The sequence below is a fragment of the Dermochelys coriacea genome, chromosome 3 (assembly GCF_009764565.3).
Source record: "Dermochelys coriacea isolate rDerCor1 chromosome 3, rDerCor1.pri.v4, whole genome shotgun sequence".
Lineage (NCBI taxonomy): Eukaryota > Metazoa > Chordata > Testudines > Dermochelyidae > Dermochelys > Dermochelys coriacea.
In genome coordinates this window covers 9645677-9669705 of record NC_050070.1, presented here as the reverse complement: position 1 = coordinate 9669705, position 24029 = coordinate 9645677, and the positions used below count along the sequence as shown (strand labels likewise).

Genomic DNA, 24029 nt, shown 5'->3' with positions numbered 1-24029 from the left:
GCCTGGTGCCTTTGTACCTTAACAGATCTTGTGGTCATTGGGTGGTTCACTCGAGGTCTGCTGTGCTGGCTGCCTGCGCAGAACTGGGGCAGCAGACAGGGAGAACACACACACACACATACACAGCCAAACTTCTAACCACACAGATTATGTTGCCACATCTACCTTCTTCAAGATGTCTCACACTTTCCTTGGCAACTTCTTCTCACCACAGTACTGAACATGATGGAGCTCGGCTCTGATCCAGCCTTATCCCACCTATGTTCATATGTTTGATGTCTCCTGAGTCCAAGTCATATATTTTATTCACAAGATCCTACTTCCACCCCTTGTATCAGTCGAATCAGGGACAGAAAATACTATGTGGTGTAGATTGACCCATTCTCCACAGCACTGACAAATATAGAGTTTATTCATGATTATTATTTATTTGCCAGAGGTCTCAATCAGGATCAGACCCTCACTGTTCCAGAGACGGTACACATGTATGGAAAGAAATGGTCCCTGCCACGAAGTGTTTACAATCTAGGCCATAGATACTGTCATAAATATAAAGGGAAGGGTAAACACCTTTAAATCCCTCCTGGCCAAAGGAAAAACCCTTTTACCTGTAAAGGGTTAAGAAGCTAGGATAACCTCGCTGGCACCTGACTAAAATGATCAATGAGGAGACAAGATACTTTCAAAGCTGGATCGGGGGGAGAAATAAAGGTTCTCTCTGTCTGGGTGATGCTTTTGCCGGGAACAGAAAAGGAATGGGGTCTTAGAACTTAGTAAGTAATCTAGCTAGAATGAGGATTTTTATCAAGCCTTCCCCAGGAAAGGGGGTGTAGGGTTTGGGAGGATTTTGGGGGGAAAGATGTTTCCAAGCGGGCTCTTTCCCTGTTATATATTTGTTAGATGCTTGGTGGTGGCAGCAATAAAGTCCAAGGGCAAAAGGTAAAATAGTTTGTACCTTGGGGAAGTTTTAACCTAAGCTGGTAAAAATAAGCTTAGGGGACTTTTCCATGCAGGTCCCCACATCCGTAACCTAGAGTTCAGAGTGGGGAAGGAACCTTGAAATGGTGGCAGAGGTGGGATTTAAAGGTGTTTACCCTTCCCTTTATATTTATGACAGATACCATAGAGACTAGGAATATGTGTGGGCAAATGGCCCCATTGAGTTGCCTCACTGAGCTGCCTCACTGAGTTTGGTTGGATGAATTCCTGGAGCTTTCATCACATGACATAATCTTTAATTAAAGAAAAAGTTTTAATTCCTGGAGACTCCAGGATAATCCTGGAGGTTTGGCAATCCTACCTCACTCCCTTTCCAGCCCTTCATTTGACAGCATAGGGTGAATTGCTGGGCCTGCATGGAGTCCCACTGAATGTGACTGTCACAGCCCTTCCAGAGCCCCACTGAAGTCAGTTACCCAGGCAAGGCCCAACTTAAATCAAGGCATAAGATTGGACAACTGTTCCCAGAGAGTAGTTATCAGTGGTTCACAGTCAAGCTGGAAGGGCATAATGAGTGGAATTCCGCAGGGATCAGTTCTGGGTCTGGTTCTGTTCAACGATTTAGAGAATGGCACAGAGCGTACACTTATAAAGTTTGCGGATGATACCAACCCAGAAGGGGTTGCAAGTGCTTTGGAGGATAGGAATAAAATTCAAAATAATCTGGAGACATGGTCTGAGGTAATAGGATGAAATTCAATAAGGACAAATGCAAAGTACTCCACTTCGGAAGGAACGATCAGCTGCACACGTAGAAAATGGGAAATGACTGCCTAGGAAGGAGTACTTCAGAAAGGGATCTGGGGATCATTGTGGATCACAAGCTAAATATAAGTCAACTGTGTAACACTGCTGCAAAAAAAGCAAACCTCATTCTGGGATGTATTAGCAGGAGTTGTAAGCAACACATGAGAAGTAATTCTTCCGCTCTACTCCACACTGATTAGGCCTCAGCTGGAGTATTATGTCCAGTTCTGGGCACCACATTTCAGGAAAGATGTGGACAAATTGGAGAAAGCCCAGAGAAGAGCAACAAAAATGATTAAAGTTCTAGAAAACATGACCTATGAGGGAAGACTGAAAAAAATTGGGTTTTTTAGTCCAGAGAAGAGAAGATAGAGGGGACATGATAACAATTTTCAAGTACATAAACGTTTGCTACAAGAAGGAGGAAGAAAAATTGTTCTCCTTAACATCTGTGGATAGGACAAGAAGCAATGGGCTTAAGTTACAGCAAAGGAGGTTTAGGTTGGACATGAGGAAAAACTTTGTAACTTCCAGGGTGGTTAAGCATTGGAATAAATTGCCTAGGGAGGTGGTGGAATCTCCATTATTGGAGATATTTAAGAGCAGGTTAGACAAACACCTGTCAGGGATGGTCTAGATAATACTTAGCCCTGCCATGAGAGCAGGGGACTGGACTAGATGACCTCTCAGGGTCCGTTACAGTCCTATGATTCTATAATAATGGGTATAAAAAACAAAAGGAAGGAGTGGGCAAGAGAGGACGGAAGTAACAGTGATCGAGGCATGTGGCTACATAGCTAGTCTATTCCTGGCTTGCTTAAAGGGACCACATCCTGCTAGCCGCAGAATCAATACTGATGTTACTGAGTGGCTCTCTGAGGTGAAACTCTGAAGCGCTTTTTTTTCAGATTTTCCTGTCCCAGAACTTGCCCTAGATAAGCCTGAAGTTCTGGATGTCACAGATCTATGTACAAAGAAACCACTTGGCTAGACCCAGCTCAGTAAGTCCCCACTGGGTGGGGAAAGGCATGGTTTTATGTTTAGAAAAAAAGTTTGTCACTCTGCTTCAAACACAGGGGCTTTGGCTTACTTGTTGGAGACAGTTACATAGAATCATAGAAATGGAAGGGACCTCAAAAGGTCATCTAGTCCACTCCCCCACGCAAAGGCAGTGGTTTTCAACCTGTGCTCCGCAGACCCCTAGGGGTCCACAGACTATGTCTAAGATTTCCAAAGGGGTCCATACCTCCATTTGAATTTTTTAAGGGTCTGAATATGAAAAAAGGTTGAAAACCACTGACCTAGACCACCCCTGAAAGGTGTTTGTCCAACTTTTTCTTAAAAACCTCCATTGATGGGGATTCCACAAACTCCCTTGGAAGCCTGTTCCAGAGCTTAACCACCCTTATGGTTAAAACTTTTTTCTTAATATCTAACCCAAATCTCCCTTGCTGCAAATTAAGCCTATTTCTTGATCAACCTTCATTGGACATGGAGAACAATTGATCACATTCCTCTTTATAACAGCCCTTAACGTATTTGAAAACTGTTATCAGGTCCCTGCTCAGTCTCCTTTTCTCAAGTAACTTGCTCTCCCTGCTTAGCAAGGCAAGGTCTTCTTTGCCTGAGAATGGCACATCTAATCAACGAAGGCTCCTCTCAGTGTTGTGAGCTGGAAAAAGAGCTTGTCACCCACACTATTGTTATGTAATGGTGGGGCCCACAATATGTCGAGGGACTGGCCACCCAGAGAAAGGGACAGTCCCTGTTTTGAAGAGCTTCCTTGTCAAAGGTACAAGAGAAGCACATGAAAGTTGGTGAAAGAGGCGATCATATACAAGCACTTTAAAAAAAATTAAGCATCTAAGCCAGCTACCCCTCTCCCAAGCTTTTATTAGTTGGCTCAAAAAAGAATGAGATAAGTTCATAGAGCAGAGATCCATCAACTGCTCTGAGCCAAGATGGTCAGGGATGGAACCCCATACTCCAGGTGCCCCTAAGCCTCTGACTGCCAGAAGCTGGGACTGGACGACAGGGGATGGATCACCCAATAACTTGCCTTGTGCTGCTCATTCCCCTTGAAGCCTCTGACACTAGCCCCTGTCAGAGACAGAATACTGAGCTTGATGAACCATTGGTCTGAGCCAGTGTGGTCGTTCTTATAGATAACACATTGTAGAAGTGGGCATTGAGGAGGGATTTCAATGAGGAGAGGTTAGTAGCTTTTCATACCACTGCAGGGGACACTCCAAATTTCTGCCTATCTAAGATACTTATATGGCCCCCAATACTGTACTATCCGACTGCCTCACTATCTTTAATGAATTTAGCCTCACAACACCACTGGGAGGTAAGGAAATGCTATTGTTCCCATTCTACAGATGGGGAACAGAGGAGCCCAGAGAAACTAAATGACTTATTTAAAGTAACACCGGCAGTCTGTGTGGATCAAGGACATGAACCACCTCTCCCACATCCTAGGCTAGAGCCTAAACCACTGAACCACCTTGCCTCTATGACCAAGTATACTCCCATCTTTTACGCAGATGGATGCAAGAACCATAAAACAAGAAAGAACAAAAACAAAGTCCCCTTTGGAGAACCCGGTCTGTGACTTCCTGGTAATCCTCTGCCCTGAAGTGAACACAAAATGGCTGCCAGACTTTGCAGACAGCACACTTCCTAAAATTATAAAAGTGCATGTGATGGGGCAGAGAACCTCCCCACCTCCCACACACACAGCAGTCAAGAAGGGCTTAAAGAACTCTGTAGCCACAATCATCCCAACCCGCTGCACCTGCATGGCTTGTCAGGCCTGGGGGTGGGCCCTTAAAGGGGAGGTGCTCAGCCCAGTTATGATTACATTCCGAAACAAGCAGTGCTAGAGCTCCCAGACTAGGGCTACATCTACACTACATCATTTCCAGCAGCGCAGCTGCACCATGCTGCTGTAGCGCTTGTGGTGAAGACACTCTTAAGTTGACAGGAAAGAGCTCTCTCATCAGCTTAATAATTCCTGCCTCTGCAAGAGGCGATAGGTATGTCAGCAGCAGATGCTCTCCTACTGACATAGCACTTAGGTCAGTGTAATTTATGCCACTCAGGATGTGGATTTTTCACATCCCTGAGTGACGTTAATTAAACTGAATTAATCTGTAGTGTAGACAAGGGCTAGGGCGTGGGGTTCTTTGCCGAGGAACAGCTTGGCAGCACTGCCAGCCTGCGCCCCCTGAGAAAAGAAGGCAGGCTGGTTTGTTGCATTTATTGACATCTCCAGGACTAATGCTTGGCCTGTAGCCATGGAAGAGACTGGGAGCTGGGATTTCCTGTGGAGCCACAGAGAGAGCTTCCCCTCCTTTGTGTGAGGGAGGGGTCTGGCTCCTTATGGGCCTTGGGAAGATTTGCCTTTTTATTTAGACTGTTTTATACCCTTCTGGAAGAGGGTGGACCTGCTAAGAGGTCCCACAGGAATGCTGTCACCCAGGGAATGCTGTATAAATGCCTGCCTTCATCCCAAAGGGGAAACCTTGAGACATAACCTTTGACAGTGCAGCACAAAGAAACAAGATCTTAACAGTTACATACACACAAAAGATTATGTAACACCGACAGACCACGGTTGGCAGCAGATGGGATCGAACCTGGAACCTCTGGAGCTAAATGCATGAGCCTCTATTGCATAAGCTAAAAGCTACATGGCCCTTAGCTAAGGCTGTAGCTCGTTTCCATTAGAGGGGACAAAACACCACACCCAGGACATGTGTGGGTTACAATTGTTTACTTCAGCGATTCCCCCCTTCCATCTATGTCTGATTGAGTCCTCAGCACCTGTACATCAGTGTGTATGTGAAAATTAATAACTAGGGATGGGTGAATCAGTTCAGAAAGCTTGTGAATTACCCTTTCTCCCCTGGCTCAAATGTATGTCCATGCACAGAATCAAGCCTTTCAGAGGCTCTGAAACATTTGGATCAATTCCCCCCATTAAAGGTAGCAGGGAAATGATTTTTTCCCTCCTGTGAAAAATTTCCAAAAAAATGAAATTATTTTCATCAAAATGTTCGTCAAAATGTGTTGAGTTTTGGTTGAAAACCCAAATGCGCTATGAAAAATGTTGACTAAGTGTCCATTTTGTCAAAAAAGCCATTTCCATTGGAGAAAAACAACAATTCTATGGAAAAATTTTGGCCACCACTCCCCCTTGAACTTCCCACATCTTTGGCACAAAATATGACAGGGGCTGTTCTGCAGATAGCCATCATTTCCACACCCACATCCAAGCACTGGAACTGGAAATACAAGAAATCTTGTGAGAAAATCTGATCTCATGAAAGTAGGGCCCAGTTTTGCAGATATCTTGTATCCAATCTAACCTGTCTAGGTTGGTACAGCTCCAGTAGGTTTCAAGAATGTAGAAACATAGGAGAAGCAGCCAAATTTGCGGGGGTTCTAATCTGAAATCATTGGAGGTTTGTCCAGCAACGGCAATAATCAGAGGCAACCCACCTCCCAAATCTTACCTTTATTTGTTTCACTCTCTCGTACCAGGAAAGACCCAACTTTGTTGCCAGGAGCCATCAACAGCCGTTCAGCATCTTTTCTACTGAGAGCTTTAAAAAACCATCTGAGGGAGAAAAGTCATGAAATAGTTATAAAGAGCTCCAAGAAGAGGCAAATCCTACCCAGCTGTTCACTGTCGTGCCATTAAAAGGCTGAGTGTTGTGTTTAGTCTAGCAAAATGGAGGCTATGAGGGGACATGATTGCTCTTTAGAAACACATCAAGGGAGTGAGAAGAGCTATTTAAGTTGAAGAACAATGGGGATAAACTGGCCATGACTAAATTCAGGTTGGAAATTAGAAGAAGCTCTCTAACCATCAGAGGAGTGTGGTTTTGGAACAGCCTTCCTACAGGAGTAGTGAGGGCAAACAACCTCACTAGTTTTAAGATGGAGCTGATAGGTTGATGAACAGGATTAGGTGAGGTGGTTGTCTGTGATAGCAGGGAACTGGACTCAACCCAAGCACTCGCCTTCAGTCCTAGGTTGGATGTTCCTCTGTCTAAGACTGACTACAATTCAGGATGGTTTTAGGTTGGGAAGAGTCCCCTAATGCAACATTTTTCAAGAGATTAGGATAAGAGTTCTGTCCACTTTGCGTCCAAATATCAGGGTGAATGTATATCCCAGGGATAAGCCTGTATATATTCTTTTGCAGGTTCAGCTGGATAAGTCTTCACTTCTCTATCTTACTAAGTGTCATTGCTCTGGGCTATTAAAGAGCTGTCATGTTCTGCCCCAGGAAAAGGTTTTTCAGTGGTGAGCAGAGTGATGGCTGTATATGCAAGTGCTCTTCCTCAGTGGAGACACTTAAAAAGTTCATTTTAGTTCCAGAGATATTGCTGGTTCTACTTGTATTCCCTGTTTTATAAATATACACCACATCACTGGAATCAGGAATCGCTCTCAAACTGGAGTAGGGTGACCAGCTGTCCCAATTTTATAGGGACAGTCCCGATACTTGGTATATCCTATATAGGTGCCTTTTACTGCGCACACCTCCATCCCAATTTTTTACACTTGCTATCTAGTCACCCTAAACTGGAATGACCTTTTTTTGAACTGTACCCATTGGAATTCGTTGGGACCAAAGCTACTAAATAATCATATGACATTATATTACAAAGTGTATCCCTTTTAAGCAGTTACTGATTGCAGATATGTTAAGGGACTGAATTCCTTCCAAATTGAAATTGAATGCTGTCTTTTACTTTTCTACCACACTAGAAACTCCATTTGCACCTCATCTGAGCCCTTTAATTCACTGGTATTTATGACCATAAATGACCTGGAGGATTCATAAATGACCTGGAGGATGGTGTGGATTGCACTCTCAGCAAATTTGCGGATGATACTAAACTGGGAGGAGTGGTAGATACGCTGGAGGGGAGGGATAGGATACAGAAGGACCTAGACAAATTGGAGGATTGGGCCAAAAGAAATCTAATGAGGTTCAATAAGGATAAATGCAGGGTCCTGCACTTAGGATGGAAGAATCCAATGCACCGCTACAGACTAGGGACCGAATGGCTCGGCAGCAGTTCTGCGGAAAAGGACCTAGGGGTGACAGTGGACGAGAAGCTGGATATGAGTCAGCAGTGTGCCCTTGTTGCCAAGAAGGCCAATGGCATTTTGGGATGTATAAGTAGGGGCATAGCGAGCAGATCGAGGGACGTGATCGTTCCCCTCTATTCGACACTGGTGAGGCCTCATCTGGAGTACTGTGTCCAGTTTTGGGCCCCACACTACAGGAAGGATGTGGATAAATTGGAAAGAGTACAGCGAAGGGCAACAAAAATGATTAGGGGTCTAGAGCACATGACTTATGAGGAGAGGCTGAGGGAGCTGGGATTGTTTAGTCTGCAGAAGAGAAGAATGAGGGGGGATTTGATAGCTGCTTTCAACTACCTGAAAGGGGGTTTCAAAGAGGATGGCTCTAGACTGTTCTCAATGGTAGCAGATGACAGAACGAGGAGTAATGGTCTCAAGTTGCAATGGGGGAGGTTTAGATTGGATATTAGGAAAAACTTTTTCACTAAGAGGGTGGTGAAACACTGGAATGCGTTACCTAGGGAGGTGGTAGAATCTCCTTCCTTAGAGGTTTTTAAGGTCAGGCTTGACAAAGCCCTGGCTGGGATGATTTAACTGGGACTTGGTCCTGCTTTGAGCAGGGGGTTGGACTAGATGACCTTCTGGGGTCCCTTCCAACCCTGATATTCTATGATTCTATGATTCTATTTAAAGGATATGAAGATATTAGGAATTCAATCCTCCCATTAGAAAGATAGTGAACAGTATCACTGTTTTTGTTACTCTTCTGGCCAAATTCCTCTTGGCAATTCCAATCCCCTAAAACACTTCCTGTCCTAAACTGGTGTGTAGTATTACGGTGGGCTGTGAAACAGCTGTCACCTTCCAGCACAGCTGTGGCTGCATTTTGGTGATGGATTGTCAGCCCTTCCTGCTCCTATATTTATAAGAGCCCTGGGACGGGTTATTATAAATATAAAGCACTGATATCAGTGTTAATGTTTCATATAAGCTCATGTACATACTTTTCCATTTCCAAGGTATCCATTTGTGCGACGAAGTTACTGGGGACATAACCCTTCTTTCCAGTGGTGAGAGACTTTGCCAGCCACCAGTCCCCATCTCTACAAACCAAACAGGACAAGAAGCATGAACATCGAAAGGAGCTTTGGCCTGGATCCCACCTAAGACGACTCATGGATTTGGAGGCTTCATGAACCTTGCAAAGGAGGAAGCTCTCTCCCATGTAGGTAACCCTGTACTCACCAAGTAGCACCACAGGGTATGTCTACACCGCAGGTGGGAGGTGATCAAGCTAGCGTGCTAAAAATAGCAGTGTTCCTGCAGCAACACAGGCCGTGACTTGGGCTAGTTGCCCAAGTTCAACCCGGTCTGAGATCGTAGGTCCATGCCGCCGGGGCCACCCTGATATTTTTAGCACACTAGCTTGATCAGAACTGGCGCAGGTATGTCTACCCAAGCTGGGAATTACACCTCCCAGCTGCAGTGTGGACAGACCCACAGACGCTCATTTCTATAGGCCACCCCCAGTTTGAAGGCAGTCTAGAAAGGCAACCTTTAAAGACGCTGGTTTATTCAACACTGAACAAGTTGGTATTTTTCACTTCCCACCTTCAGTCCCAAGCTCCCAGTCAGAGACCTGGGCATTGTCTTCAATTCCCCATCTGCTCCTCATTGCTGCTACCTTTATTACATTAAGAAAAGGAGTACCGGTGGCACCTTAGAGACTAACAAATTTATTAGAGCATAAGCTTTCGTGAGCTACAGCTCACTTCATCGGATGCATTTGGTGGAAAAAACAGAGGAGAGATTTATATACACACACACACAGAGAACATGAAACAATGGGTTTATCATACATACTGTAAGGAGAGTGATCACTTAAGATAAGCCATCACCAGCAGCAGGGGGGGGGAAAGGAGGAAAACCTTTCATGGTGACAAGCAGGTAGGCTAATTCCAGCAGTTAACAAGAATATCAGAGGAACAGTGGGGGGTGGGGTGGGAGGGAGAAATACCAGGGGGAAATAGTTTTACTTTGTGTAATGAAAGGTTTTCCTCCTTTCCCCCCCCTGCTGCTGGTGATGGCTTATCTTAAGTGATCACTCTCCTTACAGTATGTATGATAAACCCATTGTTTCATGTTCTCTGTGTGTGTGTGTATATAAATCTCTCCTCTGTTTTTTCCACCAAATGCATCCGATGAAGTGAGCTGTAGCTCACGAAAGCTTATGCTCTAATAAATTTGTTAGTCTCTAAGGTGCCACCGGTACTCCTTTTCTTTTTGCGAATACAGACTAACACGGCTGCTACTCTGAAACCTTTATTACATTAGGCAGCTCTCTGCTTTGGCCACTCTGAGTGCCTTCAGAAACCACAGCACTACCAGGGTAGTAACTGAAAGCTGTTCTCATCCGCTGGATGTTCAGGAGCCCACATGTAACCAGCTGAGTGGTCTCAGCCCAGGGGACAGGTGTCTGAATCAGAAATATCCACCAGCATCACTAACGCCATTTGTGACAGCCTCACAGAGAGGTCATGGACTAACACTTAATAAACAGCTCGTTCACTGCAGATCCCTGACGGGGAGAGTGGAAAGTCACATGGCAGCGCAATGCGAGGCAAGCCTGCAATGCTGCTCTCATCTGGATTAACACATGGCATGTGTTTCAGGGCTGTCAGTCTGTTGCCTTTCACTGGTACTATGCAAAAAGAAAAGGAGTACTTGTGGCACCTTAGAGACTAACAAATTTATTAGAGCATAAGCTTTCGTGAGCTACAGCTCACTTCATCGGATGCATTTGGTGGAAAAAACAGAGGAGAGATTTATATACACACACACAGAGAACATGAAACAATGGGTTTATCATACACACTGTAAGGAGAGTGATCACTTAAGATAAGTCATCACCAGCAGCAGGGGGGGGAAAGGAGGAAAACCTTTCATGGTGACAAGCAAGGTAGGCTAATTCCAGCAGTTAACAAGAATATCAGAGGAACTGTGGGGGGTGGGGTGGGAGGGAGAAATACCATGGGGAAATAGTTTTACTTTATGTAATGACTCATCCATTCCCAGTCTCTATTCAAGCCTAAGTTAATTGTATCCAGTTTGCAAATTAATTCCAATTCAGCAGTCTCTCGGAGTCTGTTTTTGAAGCTTTTTTGTTGAAGTATAGCCACTCTTAGGTCTGTGATCGAGTGACCAGAGAGATTGAAGTGTTCTCCAACTGGTTTTTGAATGTTATAATTCTTGACGTCTGATTTGTGTCCATTCATTCTTTTACGTAGAGACTGTCCAGTTTGGCCAATGTACATGGCAGAGGGGCATTGCTGGCACATGATGGCATATATCACATTGGTAAATGCGCAGGTCAACCTCAGCCTGGACCAGTCCACACAAGAGATCCACTTCCTGGACACTACGGTGCTAATAAGCGATGGTCACATAAACACCACCCTATATCGGAAACCTACTGACCGCTATTCCTATCTACATGTCTCTAGCTTTCATCCAGATCATACCACTCGATCCATTGTCTACAGCCAAGCGCTACGATATAACCGCATTTGCTCCAACCCCTCAGACAGAGACAAACACCTACAAGATCTCTATCATGCATTCCTACAACTACAATACCCACCTGCTGAAGTGAAGAAACAGATTGACAGAGCCAGAAGAGTACCCAGAAGTCACCTACTACAGGACAAGCCCAACAAAGAAAACAACAGAACGCCACTAGCCATCACCTTCAGCTCCCAACTAAAACCTCTCCAACGCATCATCAAGGATCTACAACCTATCCTGAAGGACGACCCATCACTCTCACAGATCTTGGGAGACAGACCAGTCCTTGCTTACAGACAGCCCCCCAATCTGAAGCAAATACTCACCAGCAACCACACATCACACAAGAGAACCACTAACCCAGGAACCTATCCTTGCAACAAAGCCCGTTGCCAACTCTGTCCACATATCTATTCAGGAGATACCATCATAGGGCCTAATCACATCAGCCACACTATCAGAGGCTCGTTCACCTGCGCATCTACCAATGTGATATATGCCATCATGTGCCAGCAATGCCCCTCTGCCATGTACATTGGCCAAACTGGACAGTCTCTACGTAAAAGAATGAATGGACACAAATCAGACATCAAGAATTATAACATTCAAAAACCAGTTGGAGAACACTTCAATCTCTCTGATCACTTGATCACAGACCTAAGAGTGGCTATACTTCAACAAAAAAGCTTCAAAAACAGACTCCAACGAGAGACTGCTGAATTGGAATTAATTTGCAAACTGGATACAATTAACTTAGGCTTGAATAGAGACTGGGAATGGATGAGTCATTACACAAAGTAAAACTATTTCCCCATGGTATTTCTCCCTCCCACCCCACCCCCCACTGTTCCTCTGATATTCTTGTTAACTGCTGGAATTAGCCTACCTTGCTTGTCACCATGAAAGGTTTTCCTCCTTTCCCCCCCCTGCTGCTGGTGATGACTTATCTTAAGTGATCACTCTCCTTACAGTGTGTATGATAAACCCATTGTTTCATGTTCTCTGTGTGTGTGTATATAAATCTCTCCTCTGTTTTTTCCACCAAATGCATCCGATGAAGTGAGCTGTAGCTCACGAAAGCTTATGCTCTAATAAATTTGTTAGTCTCTAAGGTGCCACAAGTACTCCTTTTCTTTTTGCGAATACAGACTAACACGGCTGCTACTCTGAAAACTGGTACTATGGTCACACAAAAGTTTTTAAAGCAATGTAAACAATGTCCCACCTCAAACTAAACCAAACCCATATCCTTTGTAAGGCAAAGAGCAGCCTGCCGGTGTATATACAGCTAACAAGTCATTATTTATACTACTTTAGCACGTATGAGCATCAACTCACAGCAAAGCCACATTGCTTGGTGCTGTCCATACACATGTGAACAACAATCCCTGTCTGAAAGAACTTTTAAACTCAATAGACTCAAAATGTGTTATCATCCCTGTTCTACAGCTAGGGAACCAAGTGACTTCCCAAGATCACAGAGTTAGTCTGGCACAGCCAAGGACTGAACCCGGATCTCTGCAGCCCCACGTTATTTTATAAAGGTTTCTCCAGCAGGGGCTAACAAGTGCTGTGGATGGGGATCACTTACCTAGATATGATTTGAAGCTTCTCTCCCTTGGTCAGCTCCAAGTCGCGGTCACTTGTGGAGGCGAAATCATAGAGTACAATGACAAAGTCCTCACCTGCTGCAAGAGACAGTGACACCATTGGGTTTAGCTGGTCTGCCTTTGATTGGGGAATTAAATATGTGGTGCATGGATTTTAGTGAACCATAAGCCCTCGCTCCATCTCCTGCCCTTGTTCATAGTGGATGACACCACCATCTTCTCAAGTACTTATACTGGGCCTTCCCTTTTAATTCAATATCTCTCTAGACCCGCACATCTAGGCCACATTTAAATCTTGTCGCTACTTTCTACACAACTTCTCTGAAGCTTTGTCTACACTGGCAGCAGTGTGTAGCGTACGAGTAGCTACTGTGAAAAGCAGGCTGCATCCACATTGGGTGTGTCGCTATATGCAGCAGTGAAAGGCTCCCCTCTGCCAGAGCCTTTCCCTGCATCGGGGAAAGGCTCCTGCACAAGGAGGAAATGGGACACTACCCTTAAAAATAGCAGTGGAGATGGGGGAGGCATCGTTTGGACATGTAGGGAGTCATGTAGGGTAAATACGCTAAGGTTCTAGTGTGTTTTTACTCACCTAAGCAGTGCCTCACTGTCTACACTGCTATTTATACCCATGTTAATGGGGCATGCAGTGTATGTACTCTACATCAGTGGTTCTCAAACGAGGGCTGCCGCTTGTTCAGGGAAAGCCCCTGGTGGGCTGGGCTGGTTTGTATACCTGCTGCGTCCGCAGGTTCAGCCGATCGCGGCTCCCACTGGCCGCGGTTCGCCGCTGCAGGCCAATGGGGGCTTCAGGAAGGGTGACCAGCACATCCCTCGGCCCGCACCACTTCCCGCAGCCCCCATTGGCCTGGAGCAGTGAACCGCGGTGAGTGGGAGCCGCGATCGACCGAACCTACGGATGCAGCAGCTAAAGAAACCGGCCTGGCCCGCCAGGGGCTTTCCCTGAACAAGCGGCGGCCCTAGTTTGAGAACCACTGGCCTACATGTCTCTGTGAAGTGTCGACATAGCCTAGGACCCAGCCTGTCCTCTCAGTCCACTCAGCTAAATTTCTCCTTCAGGCCCCCATCCTCTCATATCTCAACGACTGCAGCTTCCTCCTTGCTGGCCTTTCCCCACTCAAGACCATTCAAAGTATTGGTGCTGTTGCAGTCATCTTCCTGGCTCCTGTTGATTTTCATCAGCAGAGGCTGCAGGCCTGATTCTCTGTCCCAACACACCAACTTTACACCAGCAGAGTTGCATTCAGTGTAAACGCGGTGCCATGAAATGTAGACTCGGGCCCTGCATCTTACTCTAAATGCTGGCCACACCCAGCACTTTGCGGACACTGTCAGAGTGTGACTCACATAATAATCCACTCCAATGTGGACCCTTGGTCACTGAAACACTTGGTGATGTTGTTTCATTGCTACATTTCCAGGCCCTGTGTCTACGGCACGGCCGCATCTCTCTGAACAAGTATGTAACTATTCCCGTGTGCTCTGTCTGGTTAAGCAACTGAAGCAGAAAAGACCTCTGCTTTCCTGACATTCTGGGGCAAATCAAGCCCTACGAGGAGCTTAAGTGAAAGCCCATGTGATGTGGAAAGACTTTGCGTGCGCACAGCCTAATTAATGCAGCAGGGGTGATAAATTTTCTATATATAAAACACCGCAAGACAGAGAGTCAAGTCACATTCTCTCTTCGACCTTTTCAAATAATGCCACCAGCAAGCAGCACAGACTACCCCTTTTCACTGAAAGATAATACGTCTCCAGAGCAACATGAGTTTTTGTGTGTGCCAGGCCTGGCTACCGGTTTGAGATTTATTGGCAATGTCGCATAACCCAAGGGGGAAATAGTCAGGCTCTGGAAACCAAAGCCTCCTCCAGCTTGTAGGGAGGAACTTGAAGGTCAACTGGGCAGATTCAAGTGTGTCAGTTTGAGGGTTCCTGATATGAGGTATTAGAGTAGCAGCCATGTTAGTCTGTATTCGCAAAAAGAAAAGGAGGACTTGTGGCACCTTAGAGACTAACAAATTTATTTGAGCATAAGCTTTCGTGAGCTACAGCTCACTTCATCGGATGCATCCAATGAAGTGAGCTGTAGCTCACGAAAGCTTATGCTCAAATAAATTTGTTAGTCTCTAAGGTGCCACAAGTCCTCCTTTTCTTGATATGAGGTAGGAGCAGCTCCAGTGAGAGCGAAAACTTGGAAATATAAAAACATTTTGCATTACTGTGGCACTTTCCATCTGAGGATCTCAGAGCACGTCACACAGGGTAATGTGCTAACCCCCACATCATCCCGTAGAGGCAGTTAATATTTATCCCTGGTTTAGTGATAATGAGATTGGGAGGAGAAGAGAGGTCAAATGCCCATTACTCTCCCAAGAAAGGCGAATTCTGATTGACGGATATCATCATTAAATCATATTGATTTACAACTCAAGACAAGCTTTTGAGCTTACATAGAGCTCTTCTTCTATATAAGCTCAAAATCGGGTCTCTTTCACCACAGAAGTTCGTCTAATAAAGATATTACCTTACCCACCTTGTGTTTTAAGAGATTATGATAAGTTTAGGTCCTAACATATTTTGCATTAAATTAATATTTCATTATAAACAGAAAAGAAACATTTAAGAAGAAAAACATTATAATTTAAATAACAAAATCAACAAAATCCAATTTAAATTAAAAAAAAAATCCATGTCTCCCCCTCCCCCCGTCAATTTTTATCCACCCTAGTCAATGGCATTTTCTCCACTGACTGCAATGGTTTTTGGATTCGGCCCTATGGGAACATCTTCACTGCAATAAAAGACCCCGTAGCGCAGAGTCTCAGAGCATAGGTCAACTGACTTGGGCTCATGGGGTTTAGGCTGTGATGCTAAAAATAGCAGTGTAGACGTTCCAACTAGGATTGGAGCCTGGGCTCCGAGACCTTCCCCCTTTGCCAGGTTTCAGAGCCCTGAATATCTGCACTACTATTTTCTCTCCACAGCTTGAGCCCAGTTCCACAGCCCGAACCCTGAATCAGTACCATAGGTCTTTCTTTGTAGTGTAGTACTGTAAAATAAGGGATAATACCACTTTATGAGCTCTTCTGTACAGCACCTAGCACAGTGAAACCCTGACCTCAGAAAGGGCCAGTAGGTGCTGCTGTAGTGTAAAAACAACAACCCGCATACTTTAATTCCAGCCCAATGACGACTTGGGTCAGCCTCGCTTTCAGAAGGGCTCCCTTAGTCTGCACAGGTTTAGGGCCTACTAGTTCAAACAGTTCTCCCACTGCTGTCCCATCATGCACTGGTGGATGTTACAGATGTCCATTGCTTCAGAGAGCTGGGCTGGGTCCTGTGGGATAGCTCCTCAGAGGGCGTTGTGCCCAAAATGTTTTACGACAGTGCTAGGTGGAGGTGGGGCAAAAGGGCCGCAGTTCAGAATGTGAGTTGGCAATGGCATTGGCGAGGCCTCATCTGGAGTCGTGTGTCCAGTTTGGGGCCCCACACTACAAGAAGTATGTGGAAAAATTGGAAAGAGTCCAGCGGAGGGCAACAAAAATGATTAGGGAGCTGGAGCACATGATTTATGAGGAGAGGCTAAGGGAACTGGATTATTTAGTCTGAAGAAGAGAAGGGTGAGGGGGGATTTGATAGCAGCCTTCAACTACCTGAAGGGGGGTTCCAAAGAGGATGGAGCGAGGCTGTTCTCAGTGGTGGCAGATGACAGAACCAGAAGCAATGGTCTCAAGTTGCAGTGGGGGAGGTCTAGGTTGGATATTAGGAAAAACCTTTTCACTAGAAGGGTGATGAAGCACTGCAATGGGTTACCTAGGGAGGTGGTGGAATCTCCTTCCTTAGAGGTTTTGAAGGTCAGGCTTGACAAAGCCCTGGCTGGGATGATATAGTTGGGGATTGGTCCTGCTTTGAGCAGGGGGTTGGACTAGATGACCTCCTGAGGTCTCTTCCAACCCTGATATTCTATTCTATGATTCTAATGCTAGTGTGGGCACACCAAACCATCTGTGCTTTCTCTGGTCCTGTGCTCCCAGGTCATCTAGGAATGGCCCAGTTCTCTAGAGCTGAGGGCCTTAAGACATGGCTGTAAGCGGCTCAGAGCAGGGTTAGACAACACTTTCATAAAAACACCAGAGGCCTATTTATGCAACAGCTTCCACTGATACTACTACTGAGTGTAATGTAATGCCAGCGGCCTCTCAGGCTCAAGCTGCTCAAACATTTTCCATCAAAACTTTTTTTCTGTGGAAATTTTGGTGAAAATGTTCATGGGAAGTGTCAAAATTCGTGGGTGGGCTTTTTGTTTATTTTGCAGGTTTTTTGTTTTGTTTTGTTTTTCTTCAGAAAACTGAACATTTTAGGTTTCAGAGTAGCAGCCGTGTTAGTCTGTATTCGCAAAAAGAAAAGGAGTACTTGTGGCACCTTAGAGACTAACAAATTTATTAGAGCATAAGCTTTCGTGAGCTACAGCTCATGAAGTGAGCTGTAGCTCACGAAAGCTTATGCTCTAATAAATTTGTTAGTCTCTAAGGTGCCACAAGTACTCCTTTTCTTTTTGAACATTTTAGGTCACAAATGTTTTAGTTTCAGGTTGAAAGTTTTTCAGACGGTGGTCATAAATTTTCACTTTTCATTTTTTCAATATTTACAAAATTCCCAATGGACACAACTCCTCTCCACCCAATGCTTTAGTCCATGTGTCTGGTGGGGCAAGCATTAGGACAAATATTTTGAAAAGTGACTTATGATTTGGGGGGCTCCGATTTTCAGAAATCACTCAGCACCTGCTCTATGAAAAACCAGGCCCAAGTTGGTGACCCCAAAATGAAAGCGCTCAAAAACCTCTGGTGTTCTCCGAAAATCCAGGCTGTGATGTGGATAGCAAGACAGAGGAGAAGGGAATTCTCTTTATCAAACACCTTTACAAAACCACCATATCTTCCCCCTACCAAATGCAAGACCAGGACTCCATTGTGCCAGGTGCTGTACAAAAAGAACAAAAAGTCAATCCCCACCCTCAAGAGCTCAGGGAAGATGTAGGCCTTTTGAGGAATGCCACCTTTCAAATCCTCATGGTCACCACTGGGGACTTAACCCATGGGGTGTGAAATGAGCAAAGGCCCACAAGAAGACAGGTTTGTATTTTTAAAAATCCCTAACTATAGGGCCTATAGTCCTAATTGAAATATACACCATACAGTGCTGCCAATTCTTGTGATTTTATCTGGATCCTATTGATTTTGGGTATTTTTCTTAAAGTTCCAGCCTCTGGAGTCAAGTGACTACCTAAGAACTCAGCTTTCATTTAAAAAAGTCATTTTTTAGCTACCATGGTTGCAGAGAAAGATTGAAAGTGTGAAGCAAGTTCACCCTAAAGTTTCACAAACCAGAAAGTAAAGAAAAAGAACCCAACATTTATTCTTTCAACAACAACAACAACAACAACAACAAAAACACCTCATGATTTTTAAAGCAATTCTCATGATTTAAAGCAATTCTCATGATTCCCATGATTCTCATGGGGGCCTCCTATCATGGTTTTTGAATGTGTGGGGTTGGCAATACTGAAGAAAACATCTCAGGTCTTTTATTTCTTAGGCTTTTTTGATGGCTGAACTGCCTAGATTTTGAGCTTCTCAGTCAATTCACATTAATTGTCTTGTCTTACTGGAATAAATTCATTATTCCAAAACTGTTCATAAAACTGTGTTGTAGCAAAACAGCACTTTTGAAAATCCTTCCTCAGTCTGGAAAAAATAAGAACCTCACCACCCTGTTTCTTTGAAACTTCCCTCCAAACTAGAACTGAACCCAACCCCAAACCGAGCCTTTTTGGTTGTGTGTGTGTGTGTGTGTGTGTGTTTTGAGACGGAATGGAAAAAGTCCCTGTAATATATCGCTAAAGTATTTTTCATTTTCACTGAGTACCTTTGTACTTCTGCCTTTTTGCCGGAAGCAGAAGTGAAAGCTCCAGTTCTGAGGGAAGCTGCTCTCATTGTGTTTCTGGCTAGACTGGAAACAGGAGATGACAAATCCCCTCAAAAGCCTGCATTTGAGATTTCCAGACTGATTTTGCAGACTTGAGAATAAAGCTGGCTGGGAATTTTATGTCAAAATGGTGCTTTTCCCCTTATGGAAAATGCAATTTCTGCAAAATCTTTCCATGGGAAAACACTCAGCCTCATGAGGCCGTCAAATTACAACTCCCATGAGGCTCCACACCTCACACACAAAACATCTGCCAGTTTAATTCTACCAGTGCAGTACCTTTGTGTGGATACTCTTACATTGGTTGAAGTTTATTCCTTATTAAATATAAGCAGTCAATATACAGCACTCTTCAACCAATTTCAGAAGGGCCAGCATCAATTTAACTAAACTGAGTTAGTGAAATTAGCGCAATTTGTGTGTGTGTGTGTGTGTGTATGTGTGTGTGTAACTCTCCACTGAAAGTATCTTACATCTCCTGCTCACGGCCCTGTCCACAGAGGATATGAGTCTATTACAGCCATTGTTAATGCAGGTTAGCTCTTTAGCTCAAGTTGTACTAACTCCTGATTTTAGTTTTGGAGGTCTCTGGTTCAACCACCTGTGTCTAGACCTTGCTCCACTTGCCAATTAACAGAGAACATGTTTTCCCTTATGGCTGTTGACCAGAGAGAGAAATTGACGACTACCAATATTTACATCAAATCCTTCTAACAATTTGTCTATTTTCCCACCCATGAGCCACGCAGCTAAGCTGGCCTAAGTTTTAGATGTAGACCAGGCCTAGATGTACTAATAACGACCTAACAGTGCATCTGTGTGAAAATTGTAAAAAAATAAAACACAAATGAATTGATGATATTAGAACTGGTTCACCCAGTCACCCACATTGTCTTGCAAGAACCCCAGAGGAGAAGAAGGAAACAGAAAAGTGATTAAATGTAAAAATCTTACCTTGCTCTGATGGTTGGTTTAGAGGCGAGGTACTAACATGTTGTCTGAACTTTGGGAGAAACAAAAAAAGTCCATTTGTTACTTTGCTGGACTAGGGGAAGGACCTGCTTTGTGGCTCAAAAGTCACTCACGGCCTGATCCTAAACTCATTGAATCCAATGGGAGTTTTTCTATTGCTTTAAATGTGCTTTGGAACAGGCTCTTTATGTATTTTCATGGTGTTAGCATATTTTACTATGATGCATTCAGAACTTGTTTGCTCATGTCCTTAAATAACCACTGGTCTCCTCTCAATTGATTTGGATGATCATAGTGGAGTTACCTGCTTAACTAAATTCCAAATGTTGCCATGCTATGTAATTCAGTTCATTGTTGCAAGATCTCTGTTAAATGATGCACGATGCAATCAATGAACCTGCTGAAAAAATTTACAAAGCAATATTACTTCAGGCAGAAAATCAGGAAACTGCCATAATTGTCCCGAGGTTCATGGAATGTCCTTGGTCATGAATATCAGGGTTAATTATCTACACCTAAAGACACATATTTAACTTTAGATGCCTAACTTTAGTCCCCAAGTTTTAGGGGTTTAATCCTTCTGCACCTCAGTTTTCCATTTGATAAAATATGTCATTTAGAATCTCTTCAGGTTTTCTCAGCCAGACAACAGAAAACAGCAAAGCCTGGGTGGTTATTCACCTAGCTAGCTGTATTCTTTCCAGATCCGGTGTCAGCAAATGATTGTGCCAGACAGCCATCTGGTCTCAACCCCTCTTGTGTCTACAGCAGTGGTCTTCAACCTCTTTAAGCCCCAGATCACTTTCTGAATGTAAGGGCAACCCAGGATCCACCCTGCCCCTTCCCCTGTCCCACTCATTCCATCCCACCTTTCTCCGTCGCTCACTCTACCCCACCCTCACTCACTTTCACTTGGCTGGGGTAGGGGTTTGGGGTTTTGGAAAGGGTGCAGGCTCTGGGCTGGAGCTGATGGGTTTGCAGTGTGGGAGGGGGCTCTGGGCTAAACCTGGAGCAGGGGGTTGGGGTGCAGGAAGGGGTGCAGGGTGCTGGCTCCAGGAGGAGCCCCAGGACTGGGGTGCTGGCCTCCACTGGGTGGCACTTACCTTGGGCGGTTCCCGGTCGGCAGTGCAGCGACGCTAAGGCAGGCTCCCTGCCTGCCCCGGCCCCACACCACTCCTGGAAGGGACCAGTGCAACCCTGCGGCCCCTGGCAGGGAGTGGAGGACAAGTGGCTCCGCGTGCTGCCCCCCTCTGCAAGCACCGCCCCTGCAGCTCTCATTGGCCACAGCTCCCTGTTCCCGGCCAATGGGAGCTTCAGGGGCAGACTCGCTGCACCGCGAGATTGCGATAGACTGGGAGATTCTCTAGGATCGACCAGTCGATCTCAATCGACCGGGTGATGACTGCTGGTCTACAGAATCTACCCATGTAGATGCTTCCAGGGCCTCTGAGCACCTCACAGTCCTGAAGAGGTTTTATCCTCACACCACCCCTGTGAGGGAAGGGAGCATTAACCCCATTTTACAGATAGGGATTTGAGGCACAGAACAGAGGAAATCTGAGGCCCAGCCAGAAATAGCACCAGAGTCCCCGAGGCCCAGTGCAGCACTCTAGCCACTGGTCCATCCTCCCTCACATTTACAGAGGAGGTGGCCTGAGTTGAAGGGAACTAGAGGGCTCATGTTACCGCTGGCAAACACAAGTGCTGCCCTACTGATTTCAGAGCTATCTGTGCCGCCGCAGCTACGCTATCACAGGACACAGAAAGGAAGTCACAAGCCTCTTACTTACCGGGGGCGGGGGTGGAGGAGGTTTCTTCCTGGAGAATACCTGAGGTTTTTGCCTATTCGCAGCCTCACACTGCTTTTGTGGCGTGGACTGGTGGCGTTTGCTCCCATACAGTCCCATGCTGTGAGAGAGAACACAAATGAACTCGTGATGGGGTGACTCACGGAGTCAGATCCTATTCAGTTCAAGTAAGGGTGGTATAACCAGGTCCCAAACTAAGATATGGACAAACGGTAGGAGATGGGAACACAGGGACGAGTGAGAGGTACTCATAAGACCCCCATTATTGTAATAAGCTGAGAGCCTCACAGCAGGCCTGCAGGACTGAGAAGCACTGTTCTCTGCATCTTACAGATGGAGAACTGAGTGACTTGTCTAAGGTGACACAGGAAGTCTGTGGCAGAGAAGGGAACTGGGCATGCATCTCTGAGGCTAACAGGCTAACCCCTGGACCATCCTTGCTTTCTAGTGGCCCAAGCCTATACAGGTTTCTGTGGCCGAGTGTTTGGAAGGTAGCAGAGGTGTTGAATAGAGATGGTTGAAATGTTTGTGTCAAAACATTCTTTGCCAAAAAACGTCTTTCTGACCACAACCTACTTCTTTGATTTGGTCGAAATTTTCTGCTTTGTCAATGACAGGGGGGAGAAATCAGGTTTAGGAAACCCAAACATTTCTACTGAGAAGTAAATTGTTTCACTTTTCAGATACCCCAAACATTTTTTAGTGACAGGTTTTTAAACACCTCCTTTCCCTATATATATATATGAAAGAAAAAAAAGCCAGCAAAAATTGGCATTTTTTGACTGGCTCTAATTTTTTAGTTTAATGCAAAATCATCTCTCGTCCTACATGCCTAGGCAGGAGAATAAGGGCGTGTAGATGCCTTTACAACCCTGCATGGGCTATGCCCCCTGCAGGGACAGGAGAATAGATTCTATAGGACTGCTGCTCCCCCTCCCATATGGGTGGGCGGGCAGGAGTGGGAAACGGGGAGCTGCCCTGACTTTGCTTGTTCCCCTCTTGCTGATCCTGCATGGAAGAGGAAGGATTCTGCTACTTGTATAAATCAGTAGCAGATTGAATCCTTACCCTGGATCCAGGGGGACAAGCCGGGAAATGAACTCTGACTCTGAGAGTCTGCTTCAGTGCCAGGGCAGCTACTGCTGCCTGCAACTCAGGACAGCTTATCAAGTCCCACACACTCAGCAGGACTACTCGGCGTCAGACAGGATGGCAGCATCAAGCTCCTAGGTTGTAAGATCTTTTGCCCAGGGAATCATCTCTATTTCCATTGCTGAGCATTATACCCACATATGGCATTGATGTAATGACCGACCTCTTGGCTGACACACCAGGGACTGAACAGATAATAGCATGAGATGCACCTTGAAAGCAAGCTCCCTAGCTGGAAGCTATAATGACTCATAGCCTCTGTGGATTGGCACAGAGGGGGACCTGGAACACACACTCCCCAGTGGGTTACACTATGAAGGGTAAAACATCTGTAAATTACAAGCTGATTTTGGTTTCAGAGTAGCAGCCGTGTTAGTCTGTATTCGCAAAAAGAAAAGGAGTACTTGTGGCACCTTAGAGACTAACAAATTTATTAGAGCATAAGCTTTCGTGAGCTACAGCTCACTTCATCGGATGCATCGGAAGCTGATTTTGGTTTCCCCGTTGGCAACTGCTAATCAGTTCTTCAATGGAAACAACAGGAAGAGGGTAAAAAAACAAGTCTTCTGATTAACCGGAAGATGAAAGCTTCTCCATGTGAAATTGGAAAAGGAGTTCAATAAACTATGGAAATCCAGGGTGCACAGAAAGCGTGCAGTGTTTCTAGTTACATGATGGTCCTGAACTTGTGGGGTCAGATGCTGATACACTTGAGGAGTAAGAGTACTTGTGGCACCTTAGAGACTAATACATTTATTTGAGCATAAGCTTTTGTGCGCAAATAAATTTGTTAGTCTCTAAGGTGCCACAAGTACTCCTTTTCTTTTTGCGGATACAGACTAACACGGCTGCTACTCTGAAACTTGAGGTGTAAGTTATGCTCTCCGTGAGTAAGGATATCAGAAGCTGACCTGTGCTGTCCTTTTTATACACATGGTTCCCAGAGGGCTCCACCAGTTTTAGGACAGATTCTGATACCCTGACTCCAATTGAGTAGCACATTATCCAGGAATCACCCCAGGTTTGCCAACCTCCAAAGTTCAACCTCCAAAGTTCTGGT

The 24029-nt window shown here is 45.1% G+C and overlaps 1 protein-coding gene across 7 annotated transcripts in view; it reads right to left on the bottom strand.

The window, feature by feature from the left end:
- BLK (BLK proto-oncogene, Src family tyrosine kinase) overlaps nucleotides 1-24029 on the bottom strand; it is a 150456-nt gene that overhangs the window by 24644 nt on the left and 101783 nt on the right. For 4 of the 7 annotated variants that reach the window (XM_043510094.1, XM_043510093.1, XM_043510096.1 and 1 more), the window contains 5 exons: nucleotides 21800-21917; nucleotides 19992-20040; nucleotides 13010-13106; nucleotides 8859-8957; nucleotides 6267-6370 (listed from right to left, as the gene is read on the bottom strand). In XM_043510094.1, coding sequence (XP_043366029.1) covers nucleotides 6267-6370; nucleotides 8859-8957; nucleotides 13010-13106; nucleotides 19992-20040; nucleotides 21800-21916 — 466 coding nt within the window. In that variant the 5' untranslated portion in view covers nucleotide 21917. The remainder of the gene's footprint in view (nucleotides 1-6266; nucleotides 6371-8858; nucleotides 8958-13009; nucleotides 13107-19991; nucleotides 20041-21799; nucleotides 21918-24029) is intronic. The other 3 variants (XM_043510099.1, XM_043510097.1, XM_043510098.1) reach the window with 1 other exon arrangement.